Raw genomic sequence first — 15,512 nt, forward strand, 5'->3', positions numbered from 1 at the left:
AACTGGATTACAGAATTACTGTACATGGCCTGTGAGACCCTGTGTATGTACCAGTTTCATGTCTTGTCTTTTTGTGTGTGGTATTGTCTAGTTTTTGTGATATTTGTGAACCAATATCCTAATAGTATTTAATGAAGTATTCTATTTGATTACTCTATGATTTATTAAAGCACATTCATTGTCTTAAGTAGCCATTGAGTTCTGGTAGATGAGAATACATACTCATATATAAGCCAGGAGGAGGTAAAAGAAATATTCTTAGCCCCATTACACCGAGAATTGTGAGATTGATTGTATAGATGATTTCATGATTCAGTCACAAAGTTATATATCTTCTGGTTTCCTGTGTCATGTCTTGTGTTGAATTCACATTTCATATTGTTTACCCTTTGTAATCTATACATACAGTATTTAAGACTAACTTCAATAATCTATTTATCAGGACTCAAGTTTGCTTCTATATATTGTATTCCCATATTCTTCCTACATTCATGTCTTTTATAACCCCATTATCATACTGGAATCCCTTCTCTTGTGGTTTCATATTTTCCATCAGATTTTACTCTCTTTTCCCCTAGGTATCAAGATATGGAATATTGTACCTCAAACTACACGCCGTATGACCATATTTGATTTTATTTCTGTTATTTCTTTTTGGTTCTTGTTATTTTTTGTGATTTTTTTTTTCATTTCACCATTCTTTTACATTGTTATGTTTCCATTCCTTTGCCCCCTGACACAACTAAAAGGTGAATATTGGCATCAAAAACATTCTTAAAAAAAAACATTAGAAAGTTTCTTCAATAGGAACTTTATGTGAGTCTGTCAAGATGTTTAAACATGATAAATTTACTGTGCTAAATGATTGCATATTTTGCAAATTATGTGTTTTCATGAAGTTGTTTGTCAATCAAGTATCAATCCTAAGCTAATTTTTTTTTATTTGTCTGGAATTTTCTTTTTTAAGGGATGTCATAAATTTTCAAAACATGATGCATCTTTGTACTTCATGATTTGTTAGAATATAACAAAATAGCAACTGAACTTGGCAGTCAAAGAAGAAGAAAAAAACAATAAAATGTTAATATTTGCCTTTGAATTTGCAATCCTCCTTTGATATCAGAATGGATAGTTTTAGTAAAAGTCAATGAAATCCTCATCTAATAATTCTTGTGATTGCTATTTGCTATTGCCGTTGTTACTAAGAATGATGATATCAATCAAACACCATCAAAATGATTTAAATAAACCCAAATTCATAATGATTACAATAATAGATTCAAAATTTTATAATAATCATCATCATGATATACATGTACAATAATGATTTTAAAGAGGACTATCTAATTCCCATGGTAAATAGCAATCACTAAAGGGTCCATGGTTAGGATCCCATTGACTTTATCCTCATTCATGTTTTAATTAGCCCAGCAAGTTAACCTAAAGAATGGCCCAAATGATTGTTTGTTTTATCATTTCTCAGTGTTGCTTCCTTGATATAGTGAATGTAAATGCTCAGACTTATTTGAATGTTAGTGACAACAATTTTTTTTTACGTTGTTTGATGATAATACTTCATTGTGCTTTATTGCAGCAGGATGTCGTAGTTAGAGAATGAAACATGTTTGTTTGAAAATGGATTAATTGGACACACTTTTACTAACATGTATTAGCAGTGTTTGTAATTTTTTCTGGTTTCAATATCATGTCTGGATTAAAGTTTACAAATTTGAATTATCCATTCATGACTGCATGAAACAAAGAGTTTGTTTTTGTTTCTTTTAAATTAACATTGGCTGAAATTACAAATAATGGCAGGCCAATCATATGCATGCCATTGGTTATTATCTTCATTAACATTCACCGTAAGCTTCACTTTAACAAAAGTATTCATGAGTTAAACATCTATAAAAAATTAGTAATAATATTAAGAAGAAGAATTTTTTTTTTTACAAAGGCAACATAACTTTCTAGCAATGATGATCTGCCATTGATCAGTATGATTTCAGACAATGATTATTTGCTCCAAACATACATTTACTTTACATCATGATATTGCTTGCAACTTCAAATTAAACCAACATTCAGTTCTATTAGGAACACTGGAGTGTCAGTGCAGACAGTAATTTAAGCAATTCAATTAATGTCTTGGTTGCTATTAAATGTTGACAGTTTTTGTCTCACCTGCATAGTAGAGTGAGACAAAAGGCGCCGCTTTTCCGACCGTGGCGGCGGCGTCAACATCAAATCTTAACCTAAGGTTAAGTTTTTGAAATGATAGCATAACTTAGAAAGTATAAGGACCTAGTTCATGAAACTTGGCCATAAGGTTAATCAAGTAGTACTTAACATCCTTCCTGAGTTTCATGTCACATGACCAAGGTCAAAGGTCATTTAGGGTCAATGAATTAGACCATGTTGGGGAATCAACATCAAAATCTTAACCAAAGGTTAAGTTTTTGAAATGTCATCATAACTTAGAAAATATATGGACCTAGTTCATGAAACTTAGACATAAGGTCAATCAAGTATCACTGAACATCCTGCATGAGTTTCATGTCACATGATTAAGGTCAAGTCAGCACGGCTGCTATATTGAATCGTGTGATGCAGGTGAGACCGCAAGAGGCATTCCACTTGTTAAATCATGATATGCTTTTTTGACGCCACACAAATTGTATAGATGTACTGTGCTGGCTGCAAAAGATTTTTTTCTTGCATTTATGCATATGAATAAAGAATGAAATCAAACATGTATAAATGTTGAAAAATAAACTTGTCTTTAGTTACATATAAATGTATACAGTACACTACAGTCATACAGTAACCCCCCCCCCCTTGTTAACTGTTAACTTGGTTATCTGTTCTTTGTTTACATTTTTTGTGTTTTCACATGGTTTTTCTTTGACTGAAGCATGGAGCTTGGAGGTGTTACACACAGTTGCATGCCTTGCACAGCACACAGGCATGATGAATTGAGAGTGATTCAAGAATTTACTATAATGATGCCTTCTGTTCTATTTATAGGTCTGTGGCCAAAGGAGTGGTATGAAGGAGTCTGCCACATCGCTGCCAAATCTCCCCTTCTTACATCTAGTCCCGGAGAACATCTGCGATCAGAACTCCAATACAACTCTGCTCTTAGGAATGATAGCATGACATATGTGAGTAGAGTACTCTTTAGATTGAAGTAAATACACAATGCCAAATAATTATATTTACCCTCTTTATTATCTTGGTTGTTGAGACTTGAAGCATAAAGCTTTTGATCCCATCTTGACAATGATTGAGAGGATGGTGATGGTGATACCAATTCCTTAAAAGGTACTGATGCAGGTGGTAGCCTGTTCCAATTGTTAATGGACTGAAAAAAAATGCATTTATAGTGCATTATTTTTACACATGGTATCCTATCCCTTTCTTACAAGTGTTCATTTTGTGCAAGTGTTACCATGTATGTAATTTAGGTTAATTTTGATCCATAGTATTGATTCCAAATGCTGATGTACTTGTATGTTACACACTCCATTTTACAAATGCTTGCAATTTTCACTTTCATTTCACAAATGCATGAGCTTTGTTCTACAGCCAGAAGCTGACTTGAAATTTAATGTAAACAAAGCATGCTATATCTACATTTGAAATTTACTGCCATGGTGAAAGTTAGTTAATTCATTGGTTTATGGGCTGTACAGTATTTGAACCTTTTACCTCATGGTTTTGAAGTCTTTTGAATTAACCACTATACCACAACACCTAGATGTTATCATTCTCCTTATCCTTGAATCAGAATGACCTGAACGAACTCCGTCAGAATATCTTGAGTCTCATGGAGCACTCTCCTGAGGTCACAGTCATTGTCAACAAGCTCAATTTTGCCCAATGTACCTACCTGTTATCGGTTCATCGGCTTGAGACCCTGCGTGTCAGTAATGCCATACCTACCAGCTTTGCAGCAGTCTTTACTTACCTGGAAGACAAGGCTATCATCAAGGATAAAGCTGGCATGTGGCAGTGTCTCTTAGCTTCCTTTGATAAGGTCTTTGACATGTTCTTGGATATCAAGGCCAAAATGGTAATTTCCTTTTAGTTTTTGTAAGATTTCTATAATTTTTTAATGAGATTTATATTAAGTAAAATACTCTTTTCTGTGCTTTATTTCATGTGTTTCTCCTAATAACAGTGTGTAAAAGATCATATTTCTTGAAGCATACAGCATTCTATATTTCTGCACTGTGTGGCACATTCCTTCATGCAAGTGGGAAAAAAATTATGCATATGTATTGCACTCCTTATCAAAATAGAAAAATAGCCCAGGAGGCTGTTTCTTAAAGCTGTTTGTAAGTTAAGAGTGACTTTAAGAACAACTGGTGATACTTTCTAACGCGCTAAACCATCGCCTATGGTGTATACCATTTACCAAAAGAAAGGATCACCAGTCGTTCTTAAAGTCGCTCTTAACTTACGAACAGCTTTATGAAACGGCCTCCAGGTTTTATATGGATCAAATGAATCCAAAAGATCCCTGGCCTCAGCTAAGAAGATATTAGTGAGTAGTGTGAATAAATTACTGTGCAAGTAGAGCAAACTAATGGTATAAGAATTTTGATAGTATTCACCAGTAGTGGATGACCAATGCTTGTGTGTGTTTGTGATATTTTCAGCCCCGTACTGAGGAGAGGGAGAAGGAGTTAGTCCATCATGCTCAGTTCCTGTTAGTCAAGTTCAACCATGTCCTCAAACAGATCAGAAAGGTTGCTGATAAATACCTTTCAAGACTTGTTGACAGGTAAGGATGCAGGAGGCAGAAAACAATAAGTTTTATTATACAACTGCATGTTTACACGAAAGTACAAGGCTCTATATTTCTGTTTGTCCTTGCCTGCAAAGCAGAAGTAAGAAAGATGATGATATTCCTATAGGGTTGGTGTTGAAGTTGTCAAAATTTTATCAATGTTAAGGATATTCAAGTGTCACTGATCATGTTACATGAGTGTCAGTCAATATCATGAAGATCACAGGTCACATACAATCCATGAACTTTGGCCAAGGTTTGATATCAACATAAAAAACCTTGGTTAAGATTTTCTTTTTTAGATGATCTTAAAAGTATAAGCTCCTAGTCAATTAAACTTGCTTATATTGTTGATCAGGTATTGGCAAATAGATGCATGTCAGGACACTAGACCAAGTCTAAGGTCACTCTTGGGTCAGTGAACTGGTATCAACTTGCTAAAAACTAAGTCAAGGTTTCAGATTTGAATTATTGATTTTTTAATGGAAAATGTTTTTATTCTGTAACGATCGGATGTGATGTTTGTCAGGAATTGATATTTACATAATTATAATGTTTGGTCACTGGGTCAAGATCAGCCGTCATTTCAGATCAATTGCTCTAATGAAAATTAATACTTTGTTACTGTCTTTAATCAAATAAAATGATACTTGGGTTAGATGGTAATAATATCATTTCAATTCCTGACACTGTCCAGGTTTCCTCAGTTACTATGGAATGGTGATGTCCTATGGAGTATGCTTGATCTCCTTCAGCTCTTATCAAAGGCAGCTGCAGAGGATAGTCTCCAGGAAGTCAGAGAGTATCCTGTCTTTGAAGGCAGGTTCATGCTGACTGTTATGGACACCAAGGAATCAAGAGAGGTACAGATTTTATTTCTTCCCAACTGTTTGGTTTTAGTTGATCGGGTAGAACGATGTCCAAACCTTACACAGTATCTTAAAATTACATGTACACTGCAAACATTATTCAGGTTAATGCCTTTTGATTAAAGATCATTATAATCATGATAATCTGTTATTATTTAATGACACAAGACTTTGGACTAAATCTAATGGCCGAATGCACATTTTCTTCTACACCGGTTTATTTCTCATGACAACATATTGTGAAGATAACCTGCAGTGTCAATTTATTTCCAAATCAAATATGAAAATACTGCAGGTTGTGATTGAGAAGTTCATTATGATGACAACTTTAGCTGTGATGATAGCAGTAGTGCTGGTAATGGTGATTGTGATGATGATGATGATGATGGTGATGATAATGTGATGGTGGTGGTGGTGATGGTGATGGTGGTGGTGGTGGTGATAATGATGATGTTGATGAAGAGGAGGAGGAGGAGGAAGATTTCAATTCATTTTTTTTTCAATATTTTGTGGTGATTGTGATGATGCTTACAATGAAAATAACAGTAATCACTATTTTCTTCAACAGGGCATTATTCGTGACTTTGCTGCCCGTTGCGGAGGTATCTTCCAAGAGGCCGTGAAGTGGGCAGCCTCGGCGACACGCTCCCACATCCAACAATACATCATTCATTTAGAGAACTCTTCAGACAGTCTCTCACAGAGAAGCACCTTGGAGCTTGCAACAGAGAGTGCTCTTCAGTGTGCAGGATTTAACAAAGGACTCACTGCATCAGTGAGTTATAATGCTTTAACACTCATTGGGCTACCTCTTTTCATTTTTTTTCTGACCGATTCTCAGTTCTTTTTCTCCTAAACACAAACTTGAGGCCACTAGAGCAGCCATATGTTTCCTTCTTTAGAATATTTACTTTTTTTATATACTAGGTTTAGTTGGCCCAGCGGTGACATGTTTCTTTTGGGAAATTCTACCTCTTGAGAATCATTGTTATTGTCTTGATGATAGTTGAATTTGATATTGTCTTTGCTTTATGATACAAACAAAAAAGTATGATGAAGAACCGTGTTACTTTCTTGGTATGCTTATGGCAATCCTTAGTAGAATCTATTTTTTATTTTTAATAGATTTCTTGAGGGGTGTTTATTGTCAAATGCATTACTTCTTTTTTTCTTCACCAGGGTTCTGACAGCTTAACAAGTGAGTCAGCCAACTTTGTATCAGTAATGAGTCTAAGAAGCAGGTTTGCTGGAGAGGTAAATGGATATCAATTATTTCATTATCAGATCGTAGTTTATAGGATTTAGTTTGTTCAAAATAGTTTGTTCTAGGTAATTTACAGCCCATGTAATTACATGACTGAATGATATTTTATTTCCATTCCAAACACACACACACACACGAAAGCAAATGCAAAATTACATTAGCCAATTCGGCTATTGTTTAATGATCATACCTTTGCCAACCTTTATGGGATTTATAATGCAGTCCTGTTTTGTTTTTCATCTGCTGCAATGGCCATCCATTGAAATGTTTTCCCAAATATTATTGCTGATAGGCCCGAAATATTAGCAAAAAACGAATTTAATAGGTCATTTCAGCTTACATGTACAGCCAACGGTTTTCAGTATGTTGGATTTCTGAAAGGCTTTTTGGATAAACTGAATGTGACTGTTGACTGTCTCTGCCACACCAGACATGTCAGATGTATACAGATTTCATCTTGTATCCGTTATTGTACAACGCCTACTTAGCTTGTTGTACGCGAGCAAATGGAATGCTGAATGTCAAACATTCGTACCATTGCCCAAAAAATTGCTCCAAAATGTACCGTTGCATGGCTTTAGAAGATGACGTCACAATACGATTTAATTAATTGCGCTCAGTAAAAATGAAGGTGCAATACGAGTATAAGCCTGCTGGCTATAAAATGCGCAATGCTGCCCAAGGTCATGTGTGCTAGTGGGATTTTCCTTGTTGCTTTCAATATTTTTGCTCCCTTCTCATAGATTACTGCAGGGAAAAACTGCCGGTATTTTTTTTCATATTTTTGCTAAATTCCGAGGTGTTGTACAACACAAATAGCGAATATATTTCTTATTCTTGCAATATTGCGAGATCTCGCATTCGATGAAAGAAAGAAAGAAACGCTCTTTTCAACTCGGCTAATGCCTAATTGAATAGAGCATCTTTCTTTCACCTCATGCGAAATCTCGCACCATTGCACTCATGCCTATTCGCTATTTGTATATTGTTATGAAGGTATCAGGGATGAAAGCAATCTATACTGATGCAGGGCCTGGTGGATTGAGTTTATCACATGTACTGAATGGACAGCTTGATAAGGCATGTGATTCTAAGAGAGAAGATGCTTTCACAAATGCTATGTTCAGGGTCTGTGCTCTACTCATCTCAAGTGAAGGTAAGGATGATAATGAAGGTGATAGAAATGATGATGGTGATACTGATGTAAATGATAATGATGGTGCTGTTGCTAATGAGGAGAAGGAGGTGGAGGAAGAGAAGATAGTAACAACAAGGTTTCCATGGTGAAGAAGAGGAGTTTATTGAATACATGGTACACCATTAATTCTTCCGTAGGCATATGTTGGTCCTGAAAATGATGATGTTGATGATGATGATGATGACGATGATGATGATGACAATGATGATGATGATGATGCTACCGGTACTGAGGAAGCTAATGCGAACGATCTTCATGAAACACCATATCTTTTAGAAATTTCCATGTTGAGTATTTCGGTGCAAAATATCTAAACTGCAATACATGAAAAGTCACAAATGTTATTTTACTTTATCATTTGTGCTATGATAGGTGTAGATAAATACTTGCTCTACAACCTGTGTCGGGCACCAGTCAAACTCTTTACAACACTTGCTATGGAGAAGGCTGTTGCATGCTGGGAATGGCTGTTAGCTGCTAGACCAGACATGGAACTTCAGGTGAGTAAGAGAGCATTCATTTGGTAGACAAAATAACCTCAAGTATATCTGATAGTTCAAATTGTCTGCTTAAGATATATGAAACTCAGGACAGTATTTTTCTTGTCTATTCTATTGCCTATTTTTCTTTGCTTGATAGATTGCAATATTTGCTACCCCATTCTATGCGAATTTATCTGCTTTGTTTATATGTATTGCTTAAAACTAATGGTTTTATATCACTCAGTGTATTGCAGGTGACCTAGTAACACGCAAAGTTTAGATAAAATTGTGTCAAAGATGTAGTTGTTTTTAAATATACGGCAAATTTACTTTTGCTTTCATAGATTTAACATTGATTTGATTATTTTCTATAGTTATTCATAAGTGATGTATGTTTCTTTGTCTTTTTATTTTACTAGTTAATGCGTGAAATGGCTGGAGCATGGCAAATGAGTATGGACAAGAGACTTGGTTTGTTCTCTATTAATATTGAAGAACCTAGTCCTTTGGCAGCCATTAGTGGTGATGATATCCCAGAACCAAACCCACCTAATGCTACACCACATCACATCTGGACTCAGGTAATTATCATAATGATAGTGATGGAAATGACACGGATGTTTATTATGTTGATGGGGATGAATTTGATAATTTAATTATTAAATGATTTGATTCATTGTTGGCGATGGTGATGTAAAATTCATTATGGAAATACACCTCTATAGAAATATAGAGGAAGTAACCAAGTATTATGAAAGTTGTATGAGCGCCTAATTTTATTCAACCATTTTATCTATCATTGCTGTCACTTTCGTCACAACCAAGTACTTATTGTTGTATAACCTCTTGCAGTTCTTACACCAGCGACTAGAGAGCATCAAATACAGCAGCATCAACGTTGTTGAGATCTTCATCTCCATCCTGCACCGCTCCTTACCAATGCAGGTTGGACAGACAAAGGGCTCCCTCTCAAGACACATTGCAGCCATGGGACCTCGTTTCAGATTACTGTGTATGGGTCTGTCTCTTCTTCAGGGTGACATCCTACCCAGCAGTACGGGTAAGAATGTCTTGAGAGAGAGGATATACTCTGCTGCTTTTGACTTCTTCAGGTGATTATGGTTCAAACATTTCTTTCTGAAAATTTATATTGTTTTTATTTTAAATGGGTACCCGGTAGAATGTGAAAGTCATTGTAGCTTGTCCAAAACTGTGTGCGCCTCGTCGGCGACTGACTGGAATACTCCTCAGGGAGTGGAGGATGTGCACCCATTTTGTACGGAAATGACTGATTGAATCCGATGACCGGGTAATAAGATCTGTAAAGCGCTTATACACGTCGTTTTGATGTATTATGCGCTATGTAAAAGCAGATTATTATTATTATTGATATTTTATTATATACTAGTTCATAATTTCAAATTCAATTATTGACATTAATATTTCATTTTATTTTTGTGCAGATTAATCATTTCCTTCAAACATATTTCATTAATTTGTGTCTTCAAAATTTGACAAGGTGCAAATGAACTTCTCTGTGACTACTTGCATGCTACATGTATTTCACTTGATTTTATCATTTAAAAATTGTAAAATGGAAACATACATGAAAACAGACTTTACTTGTACATGGCTATAAAGGAAGGTTAAAACAGGTTACTAGGTTACATTTATGGTCATTAGTCATTTTAGCCCCTGTACAAATTTTAATGAGATTGAGCAGTTTTTATCGAGTCACAGAATGTTGTCAAGTTATTGCTGTGATGATGGGTGAAAGTTAAGTTTACAAGTATTTTTGAGCATGGATAAAAGGAATGTTTTGGTCTCTTGCAGTGTTGCACCTGTCTGTCCTACCCAGTCTGTGAGTGAGCTAAGAGAAGATATCAGTATTCTCATCAAGTTCTTCCATGCCATGATAGCAGAGAAAAAATACCTAAGAGCTACCACAGCTGTAGTTCAAGGTCAGTGCTATCAATTTGTTGTTTGGTGTTGTGATTTACGTACCAGACGAAGCATGGATTTTACATGTATGTCTATGCAAAATAGACCAAAATTAAAAAAAAAATGAACCACTTCATGAAAATATTTTCATCCCTTTCCATGAAAATTTCATGAAAATTGTATTTTCGTGAAAATTTCTTTTCATTGTTTTCACACAGATGAAATGTGCCATTTTTGCTCTATTTTAAGATTCACAGGTCTGCCTATGCAATTAGGTATCTCAAATTTTCATTAGAAACCTACTCAATATATTGATAAAACAAAGATGAAGAGACACAAGTACCATCATTGTTTCAGCAAGTTCACTGTTCAGGAGATATCATCGAGAGAAATTTCCTCTTTTACCTATCATGCAACATTGTTGGTCAGTAGAAGAGCACCCAGAAGGTCATGGGTTCAGTTCCTGGCTGTGTCATACCAAGACCTTAAAATTGTAAGTCTGCCTTCTTTCAGACACATGGCATAGTAGAATGTGTTTATGTTATGCACAGCCTGCTGGAAGATTAGCTAATAGATTAATTGGCTACCCTTGGTAATTAAAAACTATTATCACTATTATTATTTGTAGTAGTAGTAGTATTTGATTTATAATGAAGTGATCACTATTAACGGGTAATCTAACTGATATGTGCATATTCACTTTGTTTAAAAAATTAAATCTTGCAGAGACAGAGGAAGTCCACACACTTGGTATCATCCCAGCTGACCTGCGTGCCAGCAATGAGTACCTCAATACCAGGTCATCAGTAGTGCGCCCTCAAGGTTGGATGAACACCATGCCATTATCAAGTAACATGTCAGTGGTATCTAAGAGGTCGTCAGTCACAAGGAAGAGTGGTGAGGTTGGAGCCAAGTATGCCAAGGAGTATATGAAGAGAAGGAATCTAATCCTTGCATTGCTGGTAGGTTTTTTTTATGGTATTCTTTGATATAAACAAATAGATATCGGACAGTGTAGGTAGAAATGAACAGATAGGACTTTGTTTTGCTCTTTGGAGGGAAGCATTGCTACTTATTTGCCCTAATATCACCATAGTATTCATAGACAAGTTATCACAGGGGGAGCCATTATGGAATTCAATTTATTCTCAAAAGTTCATGAGACATGAAGAAAAAAAAGCATGAAATTTTGTCTGTGACTATGACTTCTTGCTATGCGGGAATCATCAAATCAATCTCCCCTGCTGATATTGTTCAAATAAGCTTTTAAAAAGGGTTTTATTCTTGAATTTGACTCTTTGTATACCAAGATTATAAGATTATCAAAAGAGGAGCTGATATCAACAGATATTTAAAGGGTTTTTGTTAAATTTTCCAGGTGAATGAGATAGAGAGACTGTGTTGCTGGTGCAATCCATTAGATAACCCTGAAGTCAAGCTACCAGGAGAAGAGCTGGTTGCTAACTGGAGGGTACAGACACCAACAAATGAACGAACCTGGAGGGACTTTGCTCACCTAGCCTGGGAGGTCTCCCCTCATCTAGCTTGTCAGCTTCCTGTCAGGTGAATGATTGACAGATGGGTTGATATGTGAATGGATGAATGATAGATGTTTCTGTTTGTGGTAACTCCCGTAGGAATGCGGCAGGACAGCATTTTGCTGGTAAACGTCAAGCTGGTATATAACCACTTACCTATAAAACATTTTACATTTAGGTTTAAATCAGTCATAGTGGCTGACATTATAGACGACAGATATCACTCTCGGGCCTTTTTATCAAAGTGGAGACAATGGTAGAGTTGGGATTTGAACTCACAACCTCGCGATTATGAGTCCAATGCTCTAACCACTGGACCACACAACCCGCGTCAGGCAGTCTATTGATAAATGTAAAGGAAGGATGATTGATAGATAGAATGTTGAATGAATTATGGATTGGAAGGTAGAAAAAAAGATGAATGGTCAAGAGATAAATATTTTACTGAGAGATGGATCTGCTGATTAATGATTATTCAAAAGGAAACGTGAAAGTGTAATACCATAAGGTAAAGATATAAATAGGGATTGAGTGGTCTGCTAGATTATTAAAAGGATGGATAGGTGACTACTCCAGAAGCTGAGGTGTATGGAATACATGGTTAAATTAATGGATGGAGAGAGAAAGATTGATCAAGAGTATTCTACACATTTAGTTAAGTGAACAGAAAACATTGTGCATATATGCACAGACAGAACAGAGATTGTGCCATATTGTGACTTTATCAGTTAATTATTATGAGTGAAAAATATATTTAAAAACACAGAGCAATAATAAATTGTATACACATCCTGATTGTTATGCAGATGAGGGGATTGATCACACAAAATGATGTTAATCGCTAGTATATGCTTAACCTTGCAAGTTAAACAGGGCATTGATACTTCTACGGGTTTAGTACTGTCAATTTTTACTTTAGTTCTAGCTCTTTTGCGCAAGCTCAATTTTGTGAACTACATTTTGGTCGCGAATAGCTACCAGTATTTCATAGGTTTTTCTTTATGATAACATTAGGTTCAAGGCATCAGAGAGCCTTGTCAAGGAGGTGACACGATCGGTTCGTCTCAATCCTATGGCTGTATCTGACCTCCCGAGTGCCATTCACTTCCTGGTCACTGAACACAGTGTGGATTCAGATGTTGCAGAGGTTAGCTTTCTTGGTTTGTTTTGATCACAAGTTTTAAGTTTTAGTGGTATAGTTCATGGAATAAATCTGCATTGTAGCAATCTAAATGATGTAGTGAATATCTTACAGTTGATGTCATGGATGGGACAAAACCTTCGACATTCAAGCTAATTTAGATGTATCAAACATTGATTTCATGAAAAAGTGTTAAAAATTATTGTTATTTGTGACTATATTCAAAAAGGAAAATAAACCTACATATCGTTGGAATTCCTTGTTTATTTTGCTAATTAATCAGCAATTAGACATTTTCTACCACAATCATTCTGCACATATTTTTTTTATTAATGCATACAAATATTTTATGGCTTCTGTTCAAGCTCATTTTGAGATCATTACCAAAACTGGCATTTATGTTTAATATCAAGCGTTGCAAAATTAGATTTTTTTTCAAGGAAAAACACAAGGATTACTGTAGCATTTAAACCCAGTGTAGACACTTATAAATCTACAAGGCCTCTGTAATCAGCCACTATTACCTGTATTTAACCATTTTGATTCCAACTCTTTCCAACATTTCTACAGTTGAGTCACATCCTATGCTGGGCACCTGTTCCACCGGTCACTGCTCTGTCATACTTCTCCCAGCAGTATCCTCCACACCCTCTGACAGCTCAATATGCTACCAGGGTCCTACAAGATTATCCACCAGAGGCATTGCTCTTCTATGTCCCTCAGCTGGTTCAGGCTGTCAGATATGATACGGTATTGGTCTCAACTTATGACTGAGATTATTATGTTTCATTATCGATTCATATGCAAATAAGATTACAAAGTTACAATCCCCTTGCATATCCAACGATGTGCACTTTTAACATCTATATTTAAAGAACATGTCTATAGCAATGTTAAATTGTATTCATCAGAATGATACTTAAGCAAGTTGAAATTTACACTTTGGTTCCTGTGAAGTAATTACAAATAACATGTATGTTTATCCTCCTATATGTGGGACTGTGTTGTATCTACTTTGTAATCCATATAAAAAGTAATGATATTAAATCATAATGGCTTGAGTAGTTGATGAAGTGAGATGAGAATGGAAAAATGTTGAATATATGGAATCGCATTTGATAATTAACCTGTACTGTACATGTTTATTATACAGTCAAACCTGTGTTAGTGGCCACCTGCCTATAGTGACCACTAAAACCGATTCCTATGGAAGCAGATTGTGTGTATAAGAACCTGTCTATAGCAGCCACCTGTCTATAAAGGCCACATTTTGTGTTTCCCTTTGGTGGTCACTATAGACAGGTTTCACTGTACATGCATTATAGAAGACTGATAGAAGTAGAAGGAAAGGAATGGGTGTGGGGAGACCAAGGGAAGGAGATCATTCAAAACAGCATATTTGCTAAATTCAAGTGAATGTCTTCCATGATTTATAAACCATATTGATTGTAGAATGAAAGCTTTTGCTCTGTCCCATGTAAACAGGCTGTATCTGTAATTTTGTATTGATTTGTTTCCTTTGACACTGCAGTTTGGCTTTGTGACGGAGCTGATCTTGGTCCTAGCAAAGAAGTCCCAACTCCTGGCCCATCAGCTGATCTGGAATATGAAGACAAACATCTTCAAAGATGAGGAGGGAAAAGAAAGAGATGGTAAATATATTTGAATTGGTCTCGTGGGTAATACCTTAGATATCTCATCTTTTGGGAGGTTGGGTTGGTTAATTTAACTGGAAAACTTTGTTTTTAGCTTGGATGTACACTTTATGCTCATTCTGTTTTATCTATATAAACTTCTTTTCGTGAGTAATCATAGATGAGTTATATGTTGTGTTTAACTTATTTTACTAATAGAGTTTTATGATGTAAAATAATTGTATCAGAATTATATATAGTAAATTGTAATTCTTGATAATACAGGTGAGTTTGCCGATGCCCTGGAATCTCTTATTGAAGGTATCATCGCCAGCTTATCTGGACCAGCCAAAGACTTCTATGAAAGAGAGTTTGATTTCTTTGGCAAGATAACGGCCATTTCAGGCGAGATCAGGTGAGGCTTCCTCAGGAGTATTGATATGTTGAGTGTTTCTGCACGACTTGGTCCTGTTGCATGAAACTTGATTATTAAGTAACTTTATTATTGTGGTATTTCCATGGAAACATTGATTTTGATTGCCTGCTGAGCCTTGTTACGGAACAAAATTCTTAGGCAATAGGACCCAGATTGGTCAAATATTTGCAGATACAATACGGTCAGGTTCTCTATAAAGTCTCTTGGGTGGTAG

At 35.7% G+C, this 15,512-nt stretch overlaps 1 protein-coding gene across 1 annotated transcript in view; it reads left to right on the forward strand.

Annotated features, from left to right (window-relative positions):
- The window catches only part of LOC121409272 (phosphatidylinositol 4-kinase alpha-like), a 35,705-nt gene that overhangs the window by 11,501 nt on the left and 8,692 nt on the right, over positions 1–15,512 (forward strand). Inside the window, exons 15-31 of the mRNA XM_041601162.1 lie at positions 3,028–3,164; positions 3,791–4,075; positions 4,665–4,789; positions 5,493–5,658; positions 6,233–6,439; positions 6,844–6,918; positions 7,925–8,084; positions 8,499–8,626; positions 9,028–9,189; positions 9,461–9,720; positions 10,442–10,569; positions 11,276–11,511; positions 11,928–12,112; positions 13,102–13,234; positions 13,799–13,978; positions 14,760–14,880; positions 15,148–15,277. Coding sequence (XP_041457096.1) covers positions 3,028–3,164; positions 3,791–4,075; positions 4,665–4,789; positions 5,493–5,658; positions 6,233–6,439; positions 6,844–6,918; positions 7,925–8,084; positions 8,499–8,626; positions 9,028–9,189; positions 9,461–9,720; positions 10,442–10,569; positions 11,276–11,511; positions 11,928–12,112; positions 13,102–13,234; positions 13,799–13,978; positions 14,760–14,880; positions 15,148–15,277 — 2,818 coding nt within the window. The remainder of the gene's footprint in view (positions 1–3,027; positions 3,165–3,790; positions 4,076–4,664; positions 4,790–5,492; positions 5,659–6,232; positions 6,440–6,843; positions 6,919–7,924; positions 8,085–8,498; positions 8,627–9,027; positions 9,190–9,460; positions 9,721–10,441; positions 10,570–11,275; positions 11,512–11,927; positions 12,113–13,101; positions 13,235–13,798; positions 13,979–14,759; positions 14,881–15,147; positions 15,278–15,512) is intronic.

Source organism: Lytechinus variegatus, chromosome 2 (assembly GCF_018143015.1).
Source record: "Lytechinus variegatus isolate NC3 chromosome 2, Lvar_3.0, whole genome shotgun sequence".
In the NCBI taxonomy this organism is placed as follows: domain Eukaryota; kingdom Metazoa; phylum Echinodermata; class Echinoidea; order Temnopleuroida; family Toxopneustidae; genus Lytechinus; species Lytechinus variegatus.